Source organism: Chrysochloris asiatica, unplaced genomic scaffold (genome assembly GCF_000296735.1).
Source record: "Chrysochloris asiatica unplaced genomic scaffold, ChrAsi1.0 scaffold00158, whole genome shotgun sequence".
Lineage (NCBI taxonomy): Eukaryota > Metazoa > Chordata > Mammalia > Afrosoricida > Chrysochloridae > Chrysochloris > Chrysochloris asiatica.
In genome coordinates this window covers 2,420,396-2,442,147 of record NW_006408676.1, presented here as the reverse complement: position 1 = coordinate 2,442,147, position 21,752 = coordinate 2,420,396, and the positions used below count along the sequence as shown (strand labels likewise).

Sequence of the window (21,752 nt, the reverse complement as noted above, 5' to 3'; positions counted from 1 at the left end):
TCTCTTTGTCTCTCTCTTTGTCTCCTTTGTCTCCTTTTGTGTATTCTGGATATATATGAGTCGCCGTCCGGTATCCTCCCCTCGTGAACTGAACCCCAATGTCGAGGCGGGTCCCCGACAGGGTTTTCAAGGAGTGGCTGATGAGTTTGAACTACTGATCTTGCAGTTCATACCAACCTTGAGTTCCAGTGTTGATCCTACAGCACCAAACTAGGACACCTTATGGAGGCGCTGTTGTTAAGTGGCACCGAGTCAGTTCTGACTCAAAGTGACCCTGTATAGGGTTTCTGAAGAGCAGCTGGTGGGTTTGAACTGCTGACCTTGTGGTTGGCAGCCCAGTGCTGATCCTACAGCACCACACCTGGAGTCATGTGAAGGTGTTGTTGTTAAGTGCCATCAAGTCGGTTCTGACCCATAGCGACCCTGTATAAAGTTTTTGAGGAGTGGCTGCTAAGTTTGAACTGCCGACCTCACAGTTCTAACCGACCTTGCAGTCCAGTGCATTATCCACAGTGCCACAAATACCAGGAAATAATTGAAGAATGGGTATTGACATATATACAATCACCTTTCCCTACCTCATGCAATAAGGACTGGACTTCTAACCACAAGACCACCAGCAGCTATGCAGGAGAAAGACGAGTCCTGCCAAGATTTAAAGCCTGTGAAGCCCTATACAGAGTCTGTATGAGTTGGAAACAACTTGTCTGCACTTAACAACAACACCTCGTCCACCCACATTTAAAAGGGGAAAGGCTTCTTGATGGCAAGGGTAGAAACTGGGTACTATTCTGTTGTAAGAATTCATGAAATGGCCACAGCAAAGAGAGAAAATCACTCCAGAATGTCAGGGACAATTTAGCCAATGAACCTAATGAGGAACCGAGAGTAGAATGGGTGAGAGGAAATGTGAGGATACTGAATATCAGAAGGAGTTTGGAAGGCTGATAAAGGAGAATAAGAGTTGAAAACCAGTGGTCTCCAAAGTTTTTGGATTCGGTACCTCAATTAGGAAAACAATCTCAAGTGGTGCAATGTTTAATGAAGCGTTTGTTTCCTTCCACAGGAGTAAATCAGGAGTAGGTACTTTCTCCTACCTAGCTTCTAGGGTCTGGAGACCTGAGGCCTGGAGGACTCCTGTAAATATTACAAACTAGGACACCCTATGTGTGGTGCTGTACATAAAGCACTGGATTGTTAACTGCCGGTGGTTCAAACTCACCAGCTGCTCCTTGGAAGTCTTATACAGGGTCACTATGAGTCAGAACCAACAACAGAAGACCCTGTGAGGAAGTTCTATGCCGTCATACAGAGTTGCTATGGATCAGAGTCAATTCAACAGCACAAAACAATCAAAATAAGCATAAATTTATTTAGCTAAGCCCCAAATATAAAGGAACCCTGGTGGCATAGAGGGTTATGATTGGGCTGCTAATCATAAGGTTAGTATTTTGAATCACCAGCTGTTCTGTGGAAGAAAGATGAGACTTTCTGCTTCTGGAAACTATGTACAATCTTGGAAACTCTAAGCAGGGTTGTTATGACTCAAAACCTATTCAATGGCATACAACCACTACACACAATCTATGATTTTTTATAAATTTATAATTAAAGTATATGTATGCCAGGAGCATCAACATACATGATTGTCAAAGGTTAAGAAAGTAAATATATCATAAATTGAAGTTCTAATATTTCCTTTTTACATCCGAGCACATGGCTTTTGTACCCTTTTATGGTGATGTTTAGTGTAAAATGTGAGAGGTTTGGTACAGCTGCAGAACATGAGAGGATCATGGGAGACTTTAGTATTTGAAGATAAACATATATAAGTTATGTATTGGTGGTGGTAGTGTTGTGCCGTGGAGTCAGTTCTGACTCATAATGATCCCGTTTAGGGTTTCTGAAGCTGTAAATCTTTACAGGCGCAGAAAGCCTATCTTTTTCCCATGAAACAGCTGGTAATTTCAAATCACTGACCTTGAGGTTAGCAGCCTGATTCATAACCACTACACTACCAGAGCTCCTTAAATTATGCATTGGAAATCCTTTAATGAGCTTCTAACAATGTAGGTCAAATTTGGGATTGTATTAAAATTGCTTGATTACTATGATTTCTTTTTAATAAAACACCATGACATTTGAGGTATCAAAAACTAGCGAGGAGAATTGTTTTTCTTGAATGCAGAGTCAGCAGTTAGCTCTGTGCAGCAGCTCTCCTTGTTGCTGCATGACAATATGCTGACCTTAGGTACACTCAAGGTTGTGCGGGACACTTACAATTCACGGTGACCTTCACTCTCCGTACCACGGGTGCAGACACATCATTGGAGGCACTGCACTCATAGTCTCCCGACTGCTCTCGAGTGATGCCCTGGATTTCCAAGTATTCATCCTCACTAACAAAGCCAACTGCTGCAGGAGAAGCAAAGAGTTGTGGTCAGACAAGAGGAAAAATAGCAGTGTATGAAGTTAGAAAAGAAGGTTTCAAATGCTCACTTGTGCAGAACATAGTGTCATTCCAAAGTTCAGATTCACAGGAAGAGTTTCAGTTCCCATTTCCGGAACACTTCTCCTTACCTCCCCTTCCACCATCAATTTTTCCTCTGTTCCTCAATGGACCAGCTGAAATATTTGTTGCTACCTGAACTTAAGTGTAATGCCTACAGAATTACTGATCTTTGATAAGTCATTTATAATTTTGACATTTGTATTCCCAAATCTTGCCAAGCAGTTTAGCTGTGACATCTAAGTATGGTATCTCAGGTAGACATTGATTCTTTCTGGTCTCAAGGTGTCATTTAGACTAAGCTTTGAAGTGTACAGTTGATGACTACATCCTTGAAGTTCACACACACATACACACATGTATACATTCAGACCACTATGGAAATGCAAATAGAGTATATGCAAATTTCTGCTTTTAGATTTAGACAGTGAATTAGATAGGCAGAACTCAATTGGCTAAACATCAATATGGCAGAGTTCTCGAGTACAAGATCTGTAAGACAAACTAACACAGAGGGTTTCACATTTGATGCCTAGCTACAATCAAGGCAGAATGGAGATAGCAAAAGATTTCAGGTAAGAAGACACAGCTTCAAATGTTGCTCTGTCACTTAATCATCCTGAGACTCAATTTCTTTAATGAAACTTTACGAATAATAATGATCCTGAAAATAATGTTCATTATAGTTGATGTCTGGCAACAGGTATGACATTATGAGAAGACCATGACATTTAAGCTGAGCTAACATTTAAACTTCTCTCACACAGGGACCCTAATCCCTTAGCTTCCTTGATGAAGATAATGGATAACAAAAATCATGGTTTGCATACATCCCAGGAATATTGTGACATATCTGTTGAGTGAGAATAATTAAGATGACCATACATTTAAACTGGGATACTTGTAAAAGGGAAACGATCATAAATCAAGATTGTGCATGGCAACTGAAGGACATTTTCTAAGGCATAGTATACACATATGGTATTTTCAATTACGTCATATGCATGTGAAGGTTAGATAATGGATAATGGAAACCATAATATGATGTTGGAGAAGAATGTTAAAAGTACCACGGACTGCAAGAAAAACAAGCAAATCTGTGTTGGAAGAAGTATGCTCAGAATATGCTCCTTTGAATCCAGGATGGCCAGACTTTGTCTCTCATACTTTGCACATATTATCAAGAGGGACCAATCCCTGGAGAAGGATATCATGTTTGGTAAAGTGGAAAGTCAGCAATAAAAAGGAAGACACCAAAGAGATGGACTGGCACAGTGGCAGCAGTAATAGACCCAAGTATAGCAATGACTGGGAAATTGGCACACAACCAGGAAGTGTTTCATTGTGTTGTACATAAGGTTGCTAAGAGTCAGCATCTAACAACAACAGTATACATGTACTTCTAGTACCTCATAGGGCTATTTAGAGAAATAAATGAAAACTTACATACTACTCACATGTTGCTTTTAATCCTGCAATCTACCTCAGTGCAATTTCAGGTAGAGCATACCCACCTTAACAAGAATGGCCCCAGATTTTTACTATGAAGGAAAGAAAGGAACCTTTTCTTCTGCAGGTTACCACATATGTGTGCTAATCCAGAGCATAACAATGATGTTGTTGTTGTTGTTGCTATGTGCCTTTGAGTCAGTTGTGACTCATACCAATCCTGTTTAGCGTTACGAGGAGCAGCTGGTGGGTCTGAACCAACAACCGTTCAGCTGAAGCCAATATTGCAGTTCAGTGCTTATCCACACCAGGACTCCATGACAATGATAGTTGCTTGAAAATAATTGAACATTAAGAAGTATGAATATATGTGGAATTGTGGGATATAAGCTATAATTTTATTTTTCTGTAACAATTCACCATTTTTGTCAAGATAAGGACAGTAACAATGACAACAAAACACCACAGTGCAAAGATCTGCCACTATCTTATTCAGTTCTGTCTCTACTCTGCATTTCCTCATGAATCTCTAGGCCATATGGGAGCTACAATATGTATGTTCAGAAACTCTCTTGCCACTATTGCTTACAGAAGAGCAAAAGAACAGCCCAGATTCATTATAGCAAGGAGGTAAGAGTTAATAAATTCACAAAAAGAACTAGGAACATATTAATAAGTAGAAACAGAGCTAAAAATTCCAGGTTACCGAGAAAACAACCAGTATTAGCCCACAGAGACTCATAGTTTCAACTTGTAAGAAACTTCAAATTGTCTCAATAGACTTTATTATGATTATTTTCTAAAAATATTCTTTATGAAAAAGAAAAAGAAAGCATAACAAAACCCCAAACATTGATTGTTTAGAGGTTGGGGAAAATCAGAAAGGAGAAGAGGTTTAAATAAACACAAGTATTTGTGGTTCTTTTTATATTATCATTGTTTAGTTGCTACCAAACTCAAGCCTGCATTTGTCAACCCTTTTCCTGCTAGAATGCTATAATTACTGTACAGAGCATCTCGGAGACCAGTGTTACACTTAATATTTCCATTAATTTTAAATGGTAGTTCTTGGTACATATGTGTGGAAATTGGTGTCATATTTTAATTAGGCTTGCCCTACACCATCTGAAATTAATAATAACTCAAATTACCAGTGTAATTTATAAATTAACAGTGCTGCAGCATTAGGAAATAAATTAGGTCTGGACAGCTGTTTCTGGATTGAGCTCTTGTGTCGGAGCAGTGACTGGTTGGACCTCAGGTCTCCTGGGAGGCTTTGCACAACATCACCAAAGTGGGAAATGAAAAGACAACAGGCTTTCTATGTGTCTTGTTCTTCTCACTAAAGACCACACATGTGTTTTCAGTCTACCACTCAAATATGCTATTGCGTGACCACAGTAAGATTTAAAAGAGACTTATGGCACTCTGGTAGCGTAGTGGTTACGAATCGGGCTGCGAACCTCAAGGTCAGCAGTTTGAAACTACCAGCTGTTCCATGGGAGAAAGATGAGGCGTTCTGCTCCCGTAAAGATTTATAGCCCTGGAAACCCTGTATAGGATTGCTATGAATCAGAACTGACTCGATGGCACACAGCCACCACCAGATAAGAATTAGGGACTCCTGTTGTGGCGCTGTGAGTTAAAGCTCTTCACTGCATGGTTGGTTTGAACTGCATGGCTGGGAGTTCAAATTCACCAACCACTCCTCAGAAACTCTATACAGGCTCGCTGTGAATCAGAACCAACTCAACAGCACTTAACAACAACAAGAAGATGAGCATTTGTTATACTAACATCCAAATGGAGAAACATGTTGGTAGAATTGATGTCAGACTGAAATTCAAGTTCACAAATATTAAGATGAGCAGAGTTAAGAACTCGTTTAGTTTACTGGGGGAACATATGAATTAATGTCTGTATAAGATGTAAAAGTTTAAACAATAAATTTGTAGGATAATATCAGGAGAGCTTATCTAGGGCAAGACCTTGGATGACCAAAGATTTTGGGAAGACATGTACATGTATTGTGTTGTTAGATGACATTGAGTCAGCTCCAACCTACAGCAGTATCTTATATAACTGAATAAAACATTGCAGTCTTCCCAGTTGTCGGTTTGCTCAAGTCTAGTGCTGTAGCCAAGGAGCTCTGGTAGCATAGTGGTTATGAATCGGGCTGTGAACCTTAAGGTCAGCAGTTCGAAACTACCAGACGCTCTGTGGGAGAAAGATGAGGCTTTCTACTCCCGTAAAGATTTACACCCTCGTAAACCCTGTACAGGGTCGCTATGGGTCGGAACCGACTTGACAGCACTTAACAACAACAACAACAGTGCTGTAGCCAGTGTGTGTGACACTGAGATAAAACACTGCACTGCAAAGTTGGTTTGAACCATAAAGTTGGTGGTTCAAACTCACCAGCTGTTCCTTGGAAGCCCTAAATAGGGTCACTATGAGTTGGAACAGACTGGATGGCACTTAACTACAACAACCTACTTCGGGGTTCACCTTCTAGCACTATATTACAAATTATTCTATGACCCGTAGGATTTTCATTGGCTAATTTTTTGAAATAGATCTTGTTCCTAGTCTGTCTTAGTTTCAAAGTTCTGTTAAAACCTGTCCACCATGGGTTATTCTATTGGTATTTAAAATAACAGTGGCATAGCTTTCAGCCTTATAGCAACATGCAAGCTACCACAGTTTGACAAACTGACAGACAGATGGGTGGTGGGTTCTATTACTAGAGGGAAGGGATTTATATTTAAGTCCTTTGGGAAAAAATCAGTGAGATGTTATTAGCTTATCAGGTATTCATCACACAAAATGTAGACTGATAGAGAAACCACAATGACCTCAGTTACTCATAAATTTTTACATGTGCACTGATTAAATTGAATAGCTCATGTGAACAGTGACTTGTGTAAAATTTGTCCTCACACATTCTTTCTCTATTAGAGGCATGCTGAAGAAAACCAGAGAGAAAGACAATCAGTATATATGATGGGGTTTCAAAACATTCATTATAAAATTCCATTAGCTTTTAATTCCATTTTTTTTAAAGCCCCTTGTATATAACAAATCATCATAAATGGTTTTAACCATCAGAAATAATGTTTATATAAGTCTTGCATTAAAAAACAAAATAAATAAGAACACCATCACCTGAAATCTGAATTTATAGAATTAATGTATAGTTTCCTTTAATATTTCTGCCCTGGCTATAGAACTATGAAATAATCAGTGCTTAATTATTAATATAAAGTACTAACAAAGACTATTGAAGTGGCAAATCAGACCCACAGGGCATATTTTTAAAACACTAAAGGTCAGATTGCAATAGCAGACATGGTCTCTGCCTTCAGAGGGCTCACATTGTATTGGGGGAAAGCAGATTAATCAACTAATTACACACCCTAATTCTGAAGTACCACTGAAGTAAGAACCTCAGGTATACCTATGGCTCAAAATCCTGAGTGGGGATCTGAGAAGGCATCCCTAAGGAAGTTGTATTTGAGCTAATCTTTGAAAGCTATAGAGGACTAAACCTACCAGCCCTCCTGGGAAACCCTCTCTAGGCTCACTATGAGTCAAAACCAACTCTAAGGCACTAACAAAAACACATGATAAGGAAGTCCTGGTATGATGCTGTCGGATAAGCAATGGACTACTGACCACAAAGGATGTGATTCAAACCCACAAGCCACTCCTTGAAAATCCTATACAAGATCCCTATGAGTCAGAACTGACACAATGGAATTTAGCAACAAGAGAAAGTCTCATTTAAGAGACAGTACTTAATAACAGAAGAATCCTGGAGTGGCTCTGTGGGTTAATGTGTCAGACTGCAAACCCATTTGAACTGCAAGGTCAGTAGTTCAAGCTGATTAGTTGCTCCTCGAAAACCCTATACAGGGTCACTGTGAGTCGGAACCAACTCGACAGCACTTAACAACAAGTGGAAAGAAGTGAATCACTTGATAAAACCTTATGAAATGAAACTTTTCATGGTCAATAGTTTCTCATTTTCTTTTTCCAAAGAAAATACATCCTTGGATGGAACTGACACACTCATCTTCCTATAATATCCCCTTCATCATATTGCCTTCAGACACTAAAAATAGCTCTGCATGTTGTATAACATCACTCTACTGCCTTGCTATCAAAGCCTTCCACAAAGTAGCTCCAATCTACTCCTTCAAGTTTCCCAATCATTAGTGTCATTGGAAGAAACCAGATGATACCAGCAAAGAGCAAAATTTGGGAACAGACAACCCAATTCTCTACTTTTTGGTTTTATGACTTGATCCAAGTGTTTCAAACCAGTTTATTCTAATTTTCTGTCCCCCTCCCCTCTGCCCAACCCCTCCACTGAAAATTTGCATTTCCACCATAAATATATTAAATCAGAATCTATGCTTTAACAAGATCACCATGGGTAGAAATGCAAAATCTCAGCAGGTGGCCAAACCTGAGTGAGCCAGTTCAAATTCCAGCTTTATAATTATCCATTCACTCAGCTCTGGTAGCGTAGTGGTTATGAATCGGGCTGCTAACTTGAGGGTCAGCAATTCAAAACTACCAGCTGTTCCGTGGGAGAAAGATGAGGCTTTCTGCTCCCGTAAAGATTTACAGCCTTGGAAACCCTGTACAGGGTCGCTATGAGTTGGAACTGACTCCACAGCACCTAACAGTAACAGCATTCACTCAACACTACCATTTCCTCATCTGTAAAGTTCAGTTTGAACAACACTAATTACTCTATAGGGCTGTTGTATAGGTGAAATACAAGAACATATGGAATGCAGTTGGTGCAGTGCAAAGCAGATGATAAATTATCTCAAGCCCATACAATCATTATCATCCCTAATACCACCCACCACAACAACTCCTAAGCCAGGCCATACTATTACTTATCTTGAACAAACATAACAATTCCTTCTTTACATTTTGCTTCTATCATCTAGAAGGCTATATGTTCTTTCTTTTTGTCTGTATGCAAAATGCCACCTCTCAAATTCTAAATCTTCCATGCAAGCTGACCTCTGTCTGTCTTGCATTCTTGTTACACATAGAGTTAATCTAGTCTTTAAAAGCATAAAATAACTAAGATGTTTAAAGGGACATTAATGATTGGCACTATAAGTTCAGCACTGGACTGTGAACCACAAGGTCACCAGTTCAAAACCACCACTGCTCCTTGGAGTTCCTATGCAGGCAGGATCTCTATGAGTCAAACTGACTTGAAAGGCACTTAACAGCAACATCAAAATGACTATGTAATTCAGTCCTTGCTACGTGCTAGGACATGGCCTGATTGCAGTGGTGGTTGTTGTGTGTCACCAGTTTGGTTCTGACACATAAGCTTCCCTGTATAGAGTTTCTGAAGCTGCAAATATTTACAGCTTTCTCCCATGGAGCAACTGGTAGCTTCAAACTATTTACTTTATGGTTAAGGAGCTCTGGTAGCGTAGTGGTTACGAATCAGGCTGCTAACCTCAAGGTTGGTAGTTCAAAACTACCAGTCGTTCCACAGGAGAAAGATGAGACTTTCTGTTCCTGTAAAGATTTACAGCCTGGGAAACCCCGTGCAGGATCACTATGAGTCGGAATCGACTCCATGGTACTTAACAACAACAACAAACTTATGTTTAGCAGACCAGCTTATAATGCAGTATGTTACCGGGACTTCTTCTGATTGATGTAGCACTATCTACAATACTTGTTGAAAGTATAGATTTTGGATCCCATCCAAAACTACTAAATCAAAATATCCTGGAATGTGGATTTTTTTTAAAAAATCAAAATGAAATTATAATAGATAGCCAAATTTGAGGATTGGCGATCTAGTTCAACTCCTTGTTTTTTATGTAGGAAACTGAAGTTTAGAGGAGGTAGATGTCCAGTCCCCTTTTCCTGTAACTGTATTAACATACTTACATTATCTGTATGTTGAGTAAATAATCTAAGAATTTGGACTATTTGCAGAAGAATACAGAATCAAGATTGGAAGAAGACTGGAATACTCATTCTTCACAATGTAATCCATAGTTAGTTACAATCCACACAGTCAAATACTTTTGCATAGTCAATAAAACACAGGTAAACTTGTTTCTGGTCTTCTCTGCTTTTATCCAAGATACATTTGATATCAGCAGGGATATTCCTCATTCCACATAAAGCTCCTGAATCCAACTTCAATTTCTGACAGCCCAGTTCCATGTACAGATGCCACCATTTCTGAGTTAATTATCTTAAGCAAAATTTTAGATGCATGTAATATTAATAATAGTGTTTGAAGACTTCCACTTTTCTTTGGAACAGGTAGGAAACTGGATCTCTTATATGGCCATTTAGTTACCTTGGCCAGGTAGCTGCTGTCTTCCAAATTTCTTGGCACAGATGCGTGAGCCATCTCCATTCTTCATCCATTTATTGAAAGATTTTTATTTGTATTCTTTTAATTCCTGAAGCTTTGTTTTTTGTTTAACCAATACCTTCACTTGAGTTTGGATTTATTCCTTAAATACCATCATTTCTTTGATCATACAGTACCTCTTGAAATGACTGAAAATTGATAAATTCTATTTACAATCCCCACAGTGCCAAATCCAATTTTGAAATCATCTCTAAGTAAGGTTGGCTATATTCAAGGTCATAGTTAGCTCTTGTGAACTTGTTTTAGTTTCTGCTTCAGCCTGAATGTGAATATAAGCAATTGATGGTCTGCTCCACAATCTGCTCCGGGCCTTGTTTTGGCTAATGATACTAAGCTTCTCAATCAACTCTTCCTACAGATGTAGTCAATTTAATTCCTATGCATTCCATTTCATGAAGTCCACCATGTATAGTTGTTTTTTATATTGTTTGAAAAGGGTATTTGTAAGGAATAAGTTGTTGGTCTTGCAAAATTCTATCATGTGATCTCAGTTAATTTTAATTATAAAGGTCATATTTTCCAACTACTAATCTTTCCTCTTTGTTTCCAACTATCACATTCAAATCACCAGTAATTATCAGTGCATCTAGATTTCATGTTTAATCAATTTCAGACTGAAGACGTTTGTAGAATTCTTCAATTTTATCATCACTGGCTTTAGTGATCGATGTATACTTTTGAGTAGGTGCATGTTTGAATAACAGTGGTGTTAACTGGTCTTCCTTGTAGGCTTATCAATATCGTATTATTATAGACAGCTCTATACTTCAAGATAGATCTTGAAATTCTCTTTTTGATGATGGATGAGATATCATTCCCATCATTCTGGCATAGTAAGCCATTCAAAATGGTCAATAACTGACCATTTCAGCTCACTAAGGCCTGCTGCTGCTGCTGGTACTGTTATGTGCAGTGGAGTCAGTTCTGACTCATAGTGATGCTGTGTAGGGTTTCCAAGGCTGTAAATCTTTATGGGAGGAGGAAGCCTTATCTTTTTCCCATAGAACAGCTGGTAGTTTCAAACTGCTGACCTTAAGGTTTGCAGCCTGATTCATAACCACTATGCTACCAGAGCTTCTTCACTAATGCCTAGGATATCTGTATTTGTGTGTTCCAATGAATTTTTGGTGACTTTCAAATTTGTAAGACTCATACTTTGTACATTCTACATTCTGATTATAAATTAGTGTTTGCAGATATTTCTCCTCATTTTGAGTTTTGCCCCATCAGCTAATGAAGGTTGTGAAAGCTTTGTTCCACCTCTGTCATTAAGGCCAACTCTAAAATAGAGGAAGACCCCTAACGAGATGGATTGGCCAGGTGGCATCATTGATGGCGTCAAGTGTGGCAGCGGTAGTGAGGTTGGCCCAGGATCGGACATTGTTTCATTCTGCTGTGCATGGGGTCGCTATGAGTTGGTTCCAACTCGATGGCACCTGACAACAACAACAACAACAGTTTGAGAAGGCAGTTCTACCCTAGTCTTATTTTGAGTGTTTTCCAGACTGAGGACTCATCTTCTGGCATTATATCTAACAATGACTCCCTGATAATCATAAGGTTTGCAGTGATAAGCCATTCGGAAGTGATCCAAGTCTTTTTCCTACTATGTCTTAATCTGGAAGCATAATGGAAACCTGTCCACCATGGGTGACCCTGATGGTATTTAACATACCGGTTGCATAGCTTCCAGTAATGCATCAATACACAAGCCTCAAGTATAACAAACTAACAGACGAGTGGTGGCTTAGAAAAATGGATTAATTATCTAAGATATTTATCTGCCTTTTATATGCTTAATTGATTGACTGATAGACTATAACTACAGGCTAAATTCAATATAAAATTCAGGTACTCCATGTTGTTCATCTAATTCTCTTGTGATTCCATTGCCAAGAGAATGCTATTTGTAATAATTGTCCCTAGCATAATATTTGTATTTCCTGATTTAAAAAAAAGAAAGAAAGAATATAATCACTATTAGTGTTTCTAACGGAAAAGATTTTCTTTAAATATGTGATTTTCAAAGGTTTATTGAGTGGTTGTATAATTTATATTTAGTCTTGTAGCCAATTATTTGCTCATGGAAATGCATCTTAATTTAAACTGTAAATCAATGAGGACATATGATTTATCGAACAGAAATTCTTTTTATAACCACCTTTACAGGAACACAGTTATTTCATTAAGGGGAATCTGACAATGGAAGTGTTTAAAGGAAAGTTGAATATGTGATCATACCTGCTCCAAATCCCCCAAAGAGCTTCATATTGTTGAAAGTGTTGAGCTCAGCAGTTTATAACCAGCTGAAGAGCAGAAACTGTTCTTATGTGTAAGTAGTGCCTTTTTGGGAAGGAAAACTCCCAATATCAGTGTTCATACGTTGGACATTAAAAATCTTTGTAACTGAAAACAATAATAGCCATGATTATCATATTTATTGCACCCAGAAATCAGCTTGTCAGGTGAACAGCTGTAGCTATTGGAGAGTAGAGGACACAGCTGTCTCCTCGCTTAGTATGTTTATGGCGTTTACACCAGCTGAAATAAAACCATTGGACCTAATAATTTGAAAAATGCAGAACACAGAATTCCAAAATTTGAAAGCTAGAAGCTATAATTTAAAAAATTTAGTTCACATACTGTGACCCCTATACCAGTATTCTTGTAATGTTTCATCTTTTCCTCTTAGTTTGAGTCAGAACGTCCTGCTAAACCCACACTTCAGTGATGACTGTTTATAAGATTGGTCAGTTGGTCTCCCTCAGGTACATTAATACCTTTTTGTGAGTTGATTCATATGGGAGCTTTTGAGTTTTGACTAGAGAAAGATATGGTGCCTTTCAGATGCTGAAGGACTCATGGAACAAGAACAGCAAGGTGGCTATATGGTTACTTCTCATAAATATCAATCCTTGCAAGATAGAGGGATTACTTCTAAGAACTGTTTAAGAAAATGGTTAGGGTCAGAAACTACAGCAGATGCTTTCATGAAAGACTTTACAAGGAACAGCACTTTCAGCTAAATGGGAAAAGGTCTTCCTCATTTTACACCAGATGAGAATACACTACAGTCCTGGAGCTATTAACTACCACATCAGAAGAGAATTTTGTGGTGGTGTGAAGTTCTTAAAGAGCAGGCAAAGGGAAGAACATGAGAAGACCAACACTGGAGTATGGTAGGGACTCCAAGAAATAATCAGAGGAAGTCTTAAGCAAATCTGAGGGTCTTCAGGTGTACTGGGGAGGGGGTGGGGTGTGAAGAGATATACTACCATGGTGTCAAACTATCCCTATATTTCTGATTGGATTAGGATAGGGCCATGTGAGATACTCACATAATACAGATAGCAATATCTGCTGTAACATGGTGGAACTATCTGTATAAAAAGCGTTTCCACAACATGATATTAGTGTTGGATTCTCTACATAGAAGAGCTTCTAGGAGCCTGATTACCAGGCTGTAATGAACTGGTTGGGTAATTGGCATTGGCTCTCAGCACCACTTCCTCTGACTGTGGGACAGGGGTGGATCCCAATGTTCCCACATGGTTTCCTGTAGCACTTCCAACCTGATCATTTCTACATGTTTCAAATTCTTCTCTGTAAAATGATCCTTATAGAATTATTATATTAAATGAGTAACTGCATTGCATAATGAGAACATAGGAAGTGCTCAATCAGTAGTTATCTTGACCAGAATTTTACCACAACTAAGTCTAGCTTATTTTAATATACAAAATAATCGACACAGGAAAATCAACTAAGAAAGAATAAGACCTCTGCTTTTCTATTAGGGACTTAATAATGATAAAATTTACAAAGAATTTTTTGCAGATCCTATAACTAGAAAACTTGACTCCTTTCACTTAATTTGATTTTCAAGAAGTACAATTTCTCATTTGTTCTAAAATTTAAAAATAAATTTCTCTCTAAAACATATTTCTTCCAAAAAAACAAATCATCTCTTCTTAAAAAAAAATGAAAAGAACAAAACAATATGGCTACAGTCTACATGAGAACTTCTGAAGGACTGAGAAACAACTCTAATTTCAGAAGACTATAAAGGTATTTTGCATGTTTGTCCTCCTTGAACTTTCCTTTTGAAAAAAGTTTTGCATAGCAGAGGAGTCTGATGACCTCTCCAAAGATAGGCAAATTTAAAAGATCTTTTTGGAAAGTGGAGGTAGGTGCAAAACTGTAATTGTACTGAGGTACAACCCTCAAAGAGTCGACAAGAAAATTAGTTTTAGCATCAAAAATTGGAACCATCTTTGGAGATGAAGACAGCCTACATTGTTTTAAATAACTATTCCCCAATATATGTAATAACTTTTATTGTTAAGTTGTTGTTAAGTGCCATCAAGTCGGTTCTGACCCATAGTAACCTTGTACAGGGTTTCCGAGGAGTGGCTGATGAGCTTGAACTGTCAACCTTGTGGTTCAAATTGACCTTGCAGCCCAGCACAATAACTTGCAGTGCCACACTTGAACTCTTTTTAGACAGGTTAAAGTTTGCTGTTACTGACTTAGGTACTACTAGAGTGTATGACATATGATAATGTTTCTGTGCCATTACCTACCTGGCTGCATCAGATTTATATCTACTTCATATGCCGTTTTCTTTTGTCTGAGAAATGTATTTCATAATTTCCAGCAGAGTACCCTATTACATACCTAAGAGAGTTGTGTTTTGTTCTGATCTTTTGCATCTTGTCAAGAGCTTCTTTTGGACTCTATCCTACATATATCCCATCATATCCCACTAGCCTTTCTAAGAAAACTTCCATGCTCAGTATCCACTTTGCTTCAAATAGAAATGCAAACTGTTCATTTAAAATTTAATCTCTTAGCCTGATTGCATACCCCAAAAATATAGATTTAATATAAATATTACACAAAGTATGGTGTTGGAGAAGAATATTGAAAGTGCCATGGGCTACCAAAAGAACCAACAGATCTGTGTTGGAAGAAGTGCAGCCAGAGTGCTCCTTGGAGGCCAGGATGGCCAGACTTCATGTCTCATATGTCGGACATAATGTTAGGAGGGACCAATCACTAGAGAACGATATCATGTTTGGTAAGGTGGAGGGGCAGAGTAAAAGAGGAAGACGCCCAGCGAGATGGAATGGCAAAGTAGCAGCATCAATGGACTCAAGCGTGGCAACAATTATGAGGTTGGCCCAGGACTGGGCAGTGTTTAATTCTGTTGTGCATAGGGTCACTCTGAGTTGGTACTGATTCGATGGCAACTCACACCAACAACAGCAAGGAACCCTGGTGGCGCAGTGGTTAGGTGCTTAGTTGATAACCGAAAGATCTATGATTAGAACCCACCAGCTACTTTTAGGAGAAAGATGTGGCAGTCTGTTTCCATAAAGAGTTACAGTCTTGGAAAACTTATTGGGCAGTTCTACTTTGTCCTATAGAGTTGCTGCTATGAGTCAGAATGAGCAAGGGGTTATCTTGGACTACACAAACTGGTGTCAACTATAAATTGCAAATATATACATGTATAAATGGAGTCCTGCTGTGGCACTGCAGAATAATACAAAGGACTGCAAAGTCATTTTGAACAACAAGGTTAGTGGTTCAAACCCACCAGCCACTCTTCGAAAATCCTATTCAGGATTGCAATGGGTCAGAACCGACTCAATGGCACTAAAGAACAACAACAACAACATGTATAAAGATAACAACAAAGAGTACAGTCTTGGTATGTATGAAGAGGACTCAGGGTAGCACAGAGGTTAAGCACTTGCCTGCTCATTGAAAGGTTGGTGTTTTGACTTTATCGGCTGCTCCACAAGAGAAGGATGATGTGGTAGTCTGCTGCCATACAGACTGCTGCTCTTGTGTTGTTAAGTGCTGTTGAATTGGATCCAACTCATAGTGAGCCTATATAGGGCTTCTGAGGGGTGACTGGTAAGTTTGAACTACCAACCTTGCAGTTCAAACCAACCTGTAGTCCAGTGCTTATCCTACAGCGCCACACCAGGACTCCTCCATAAAAATTAAAGCCTTAGAAAACCTACAAGGCATCTAGACTTTGTCTGATCGTGCCATTATGAGTCAGAATTGACTCAACAGCAAAGGGGGCATTAGGAAGAATTACTTGGTAAAACTGTACATGTCAATATATATGTATGATATTATAGTACAGATGTATATAGAAGGAAAATAAGGGATTTCCTTAATTTTTTGTTCTGGAAACTTTCTGGGAATAATAATGACTGGCATCAAAGTGAGTCCTTGTGTGGTGAAATGACATCATAAGTAGCTAAATGAATGGTGAAAACTCAAGTTCATCCAAGGGCACCTAATAAGAAATGCCTGGTAACCTACTTCCAAAATACCAGTCACTGAAAAACCTATGGAGCAGTTTTACCCTGACAGACATGGGATCTCCATGTTTCCATGAATTTGACCTGACTCTATATACAGTTTTGTGGGGTTTTTTTAATTAAAAGGAGCTAAAGCTTACATGGATTGGCCAAGTGGCAGCATCAGTGGACTCAAGCGTAGCAAAAGTAGTGAGGATTGAGCAGTGTTCATTCTGCTCTTCATAAGATCACTATGAGTCGGTACTGATTTGATGGCAACTCTGGTAGCGTAGTGGTTACGAATCGGGCTGCAAACCTTAAGGTCAGTGGTTCGAAACTACCAGCTGCTCCGTGGGAGAAAGATGAGGCTTTCTACTCCCGTAAAGATTTACACCCTCAGAAACCCTGTACAGGGTCGCTATGGGTCGGAACCTACTCGATGGCACTTAACAACAGCAACAACAACAACAAAGCCTACATTGTAAATGTAAAGTGAGCCTTTCAAGTCTCACAGAGCCACGCCCTGTGCATCTTTTAAGCCAATCACTTTCTTCAGTGACATGAACTAGTTATCCTTGCAGACAGGGCTTCAGAGGTCTAGTGACTCTGGGAGTTGGTGCTCTCCACTTTCTGTTTCCTTCTGAGTCCTGCCAGCTTAGATTTGCCTGCGGTGGTGGTGGTGGTTTTGTGCTGTGGAGTCCAGATTTGCCTGTAGACCCTCCCTTCTGGGTGATGATCTCAAAGTCAGAAAGCTCACAGCTGGGTATTTAGAGTTCATAGCTTGATGTCTGGAACCTGGGTATTTGCAACAGTGCAGCTGATGGCTGCTAAATTTTTTTTTTAAAGAAAGAAAGAAATCAACTTTTGATTTGTAAACTCAGCCAATTTGATCTGAGATACATTCATAAGGGATAAATATAGAGCTCCACAGTGTCATATTACCTCACTATCTTGGCTGCTTATTTGCTTTCTCTGACTTCGTCTCATTTTTTTTTTTTAAATCTGGTGGTTAGAGCTAAGAAATATGAAGACTTTGTTTTGAAATTCCTTGCCCACATTGGTTTAAGGAGATTCTATTGACTTTGTTGTTGTTGTTGCATGCCACTGAGTTAGTTCCAACTCATACTGACCAGATACAGGGTTTCTGAGGAGCGACTAGTGGGCTTGAACTGCCAGTCCACTGCTTACACTACAGTCCACTCCAGGACTCCTCTATTTACTTAAGAGGCTCTAAAGAATGAAGGTTTTCTTGACTTCATTATGCATGTTGTTGTTGTTGTGAAGTGTCGTCAAGTCGGTTCTGACCCATAGTGACCCTGTATAGGGTTTCCAAGGAGCAGCTGGTGAGCTTGAACCGCCAACCTTGCAGTTCAAATGGCTTTGCAGTCTGGCACATTAACCCACAGGGCCACACGAGGACTCCCTAGAGTCCATTTCCAGTGTTCTACCTCAACAATTTTGTTCAGAACAGCCTGGGGAAGTAGAGCAGTCTGTGTCCAGCCCATATATAATTTGGTCATGCATACACGCTCCAGAATAGAGGTCCTTAATCTAAGAATCCTGGTAGCTAGCTCTTGGAGTTTTTGAGTCTCAGGAAATGTTGTTATGCATATGGACATGTATGTGTATTTTTCTTAAAAAGATATTCTATAGCTCCTGAAAAGAGGTTCGAAAGGGGCATCAGACACAAAAAGATCAGTAGCAACCTTTTTGTTGTATGTGATTCATTCACTAGTGGTGGTACAGAACCAAATCTATATCACCTCTGCCACCCTGGAACAAACACAAAAAATTCTTCAAAATATAACTGATAATAGCAAGAAGAAAAAAATAATTCTGGGGTAATGTGAGGGTTGCATGTTTTTCCTTAAACATTTTGTGGAGTATGGAAGTGAAGTTATTTATAAATAATCCCTTTGAAAAGAGACAGGCAGAAAATGGTAGACTAGGCAGACATTCTACACAGACCCTCTAAGACAAAGATGTTGTTAAGTGCTGTTGAGTTGGTTCCAATTCCTAACAGCCCTGTAGAGGGTTTCCAAGGTTTTACATCTTCATAGGAGCAGAAAGCCTCATCTTTCTCCCACAGAGCAGCTGGCAGGCTCCAGTTGTAAACCTTGTGGTTCACAATCTAATGCTTATTTTATGACGCTACCATGACAACAAAGATACAAGAGACTTAATGAAATAGATACAAATGATAGTCCTAAAACCCTGAATGAGCTTTAGAAGAAAGGATAGATTTGTTTATTGTGACTTTTTCTTTCTTTTTATTTTCTCTTTTGCTGTTTTTAATTATCCTTTCTCTTTTTTCTGTCTTTAGTTATCATATACTTTATTCTAGCTGCTGCCTGTTATTTGTTTTTTTCCTCTACTATTTTATTTATTTATGCTATTGTTTTTCTCTTGTTTTTATTTCTTTACTTATAGCTGGTGATGGCAACTGCCCATAGAGCTTAGGCACACCAATGCATCCTCACCAACTGGGTGAGGGCCACTACCAGTTCAATTTCCACCTGAACAAGAATAAACAACAGTTAACACTAGCCACACTAGTCCTGATGTGGCACTGTGGGTTAATGCACCAGACTGCAAAGCCATTTGAACTGCAAGTTCGGTGGTTCAAGCTCTCCAGCTGCTCCTCAGAAACCCTACACAGGGTCACTATGGGTCGGAACTGACTTGATGGCACTGCACGACAACACTAGCCAAACCTGAACTGAACTGTGGTACAAGAACAATGAACAGAGAACTGCACATACCCTTCCACTCTTCATCACACTCACCAGGAGACTGGTGTCTAAAAACACATCAACATATCATCAACTAAATACATATACATTGACACCTTAATGTGTAGGAGACAATAGACAATCTCAGTGTATATAAGGAAACATGGCAGAGTGGCTCTTATCACAAAACAAAGCCAGAAAACTCTTCTGAGGAATAAGTGGTATTGGAACTACCTGATAAATAATTCAAAATAATGTTAATTAGGTACCTTCAAAAGATTCAGAGAAAGAACAAGAATGCTATAGAAGAAAGCAAGTAGAACACTGACAAAGGAGAATTTAAGAAATCACTACAAGAACAAACTGAAAAAATAAATGAGAAATTAGAAACTCTGGAAAAGCAGCAAATAGAAATCTAGAAGATTAATATTAAGATTTCAGAAATAGATAATCAATTGAAAGAGCAAAGGAAAATAGTTGAATCAAAGGAAGGCCAAATTAGCAAGCTTGATGACAAATCTCGCAATACTAATCTGCTACAGGAACAATCAGGAAAAAAAGAAAAGGAAAAAAAAAATTAAAGAAAGCCTAAGAATTATGTGGGACACCATCAAGTGGAATAATTTACATGTGATCAGAGTTCCTGAACAGAAAAAAAAAAAAAAAAAAAAAGCGCTGAGAAAACTGTCAAAGAGCTGTTGGAAGAAAACTTCCTTAACATCATAAAAGATGAAAAAATAGCCATTCAAGATGCTGTATGAAGCATTAACAAGATAGATTCCAAAAGAAAATCACCAAGACATATTATAATCAAACTTACCAGAACAAAAGACAAAGAAAGAATCCTGACTGCAGCTAGGGAAAATGAAAAGTTACCTAGAGAGTAGAACCAACAAGACAAACTAAGTTCTGATTTGTCAGCTCTGGTAGCGTAGTGGTTACGACTTGGGCTGTGAACCGCAAGGTCAGCAGTTCGAAACTACCAGCTGCTCCGCGGGAGAAAGATGAGGCTTTCTACTCCCGTAAAGATTTACACCCTCGGAAACCCTGTACAGGGTCGCTATGAGTCGGTTCCGACTCCACGGCACATAACAACAACAACAACAACCATGCAGGCAAGAAAACAATGTGGGATGGCATACATAAAACTCTAAGAAAAACAAACAAACAAACAATCACACACCTAGCAAAGTTGTCCCTCACATGTTGTTGTTGTTAAGTGCCATCTAGTTGGTTCTGACTCACAGTGACCCAGTATAGGGTTTCCGAGGAATGGCTGGTGGGTTTGAATCTCCAACATTTTGGTTAGCAGACCGGTGCTTATCCTTTGGTACCATACCAGGACTCTGCCCCTCAAATGTGACAGTAAAATTAGGACATTTCCAGATAAACTGTTATTAAAGGACTTTGTAAAATACAGACTAACTTTACCAAATATATTAATGGGAGTTCTTTGGACAGAGAACCAGCAAAAGCAGACAACAACTTGAAATGAACACATATGGCAACATCAACCAAATGTTAACCCAGCTATAGAAGTATCCTAAATAAAATAAACCTACATGTTTCAAAATAGAGGATCAGTGATATTAATTTGTAATGAAGACAATTATAATGCCAAAAAAAAAGTGAAGAATGTGGTTACAGAATTTTGAGATTGTGAGGAATTTTATCTTGAAGTCAAGTAGATTTCAAGATAAAACAGACTCTTTCAAACTTGGAAAGAAATTTCATAAATTACTGGATAACCTCAATGAAAATTAATAAACATCCTCAAGATGAAAATGAGGAAAATCTTACAGATTTAGTAAACATTGTGTGGCACTGTAGGTTAATGCACTGGACTACATAGTCAGTTTGAACCGCAGGGTTAGTGGTTCAAACTCACCAGCGTTTACTCAGAAACCCTATACAGGGTGGCTATGAGTCAGAACTGACTCGAAGGCACTTAACAACAACAACAATAACAACACAAAGCAACAACATGGAGTCCTGGTGTGGTGCTGTAGGACATGCACTGGACCACAAGGTTGGTGTGACCTATAAGGTAGGTGGTTCAAACTCACCAGCTGCTCCTTGGAGACCCTATGTACAGGGTTTCTATGAGTCAGAAACAACTTCACAGCACTTAATGACAACAACAAAAAATCAAAAACAACAAAACTGTATCAAGAAAACCCACAAACAAAACGAACTCAGCACAGAAAATTATGTGAAAAAAAAAACAAAAACAAAATAGACTATGGTATGTTAAATGATACTGATAATGTTATGCTGAATGAAATCAGTCAGTCATTAAA

The 21,752-nt window shown here is 38.8% G+C and overlaps 1 protein-coding gene across 2 annotated transcripts in view; it reads right to left on the bottom strand.

Annotated features, from left to right (window-relative positions):
• The window catches only part of NTM (neurotrimin), a 749,477-nt gene that overhangs the window by 25,578 nt on the left and 702,147 nt on the right, over positions 1-21,752 (bottom strand). For both annotated transcript variants that reach the window (XM_006871000.1, XM_006870999.1), the window contains exon 4: positions 2,281-2,415. In XM_006871000.1, coding sequence (XP_006871062.1) covers positions 2,281-2,415 — 135 coding nt within the window. The remainder of the gene's footprint in view (positions 1-2,280; positions 2,416-21,752) is intronic.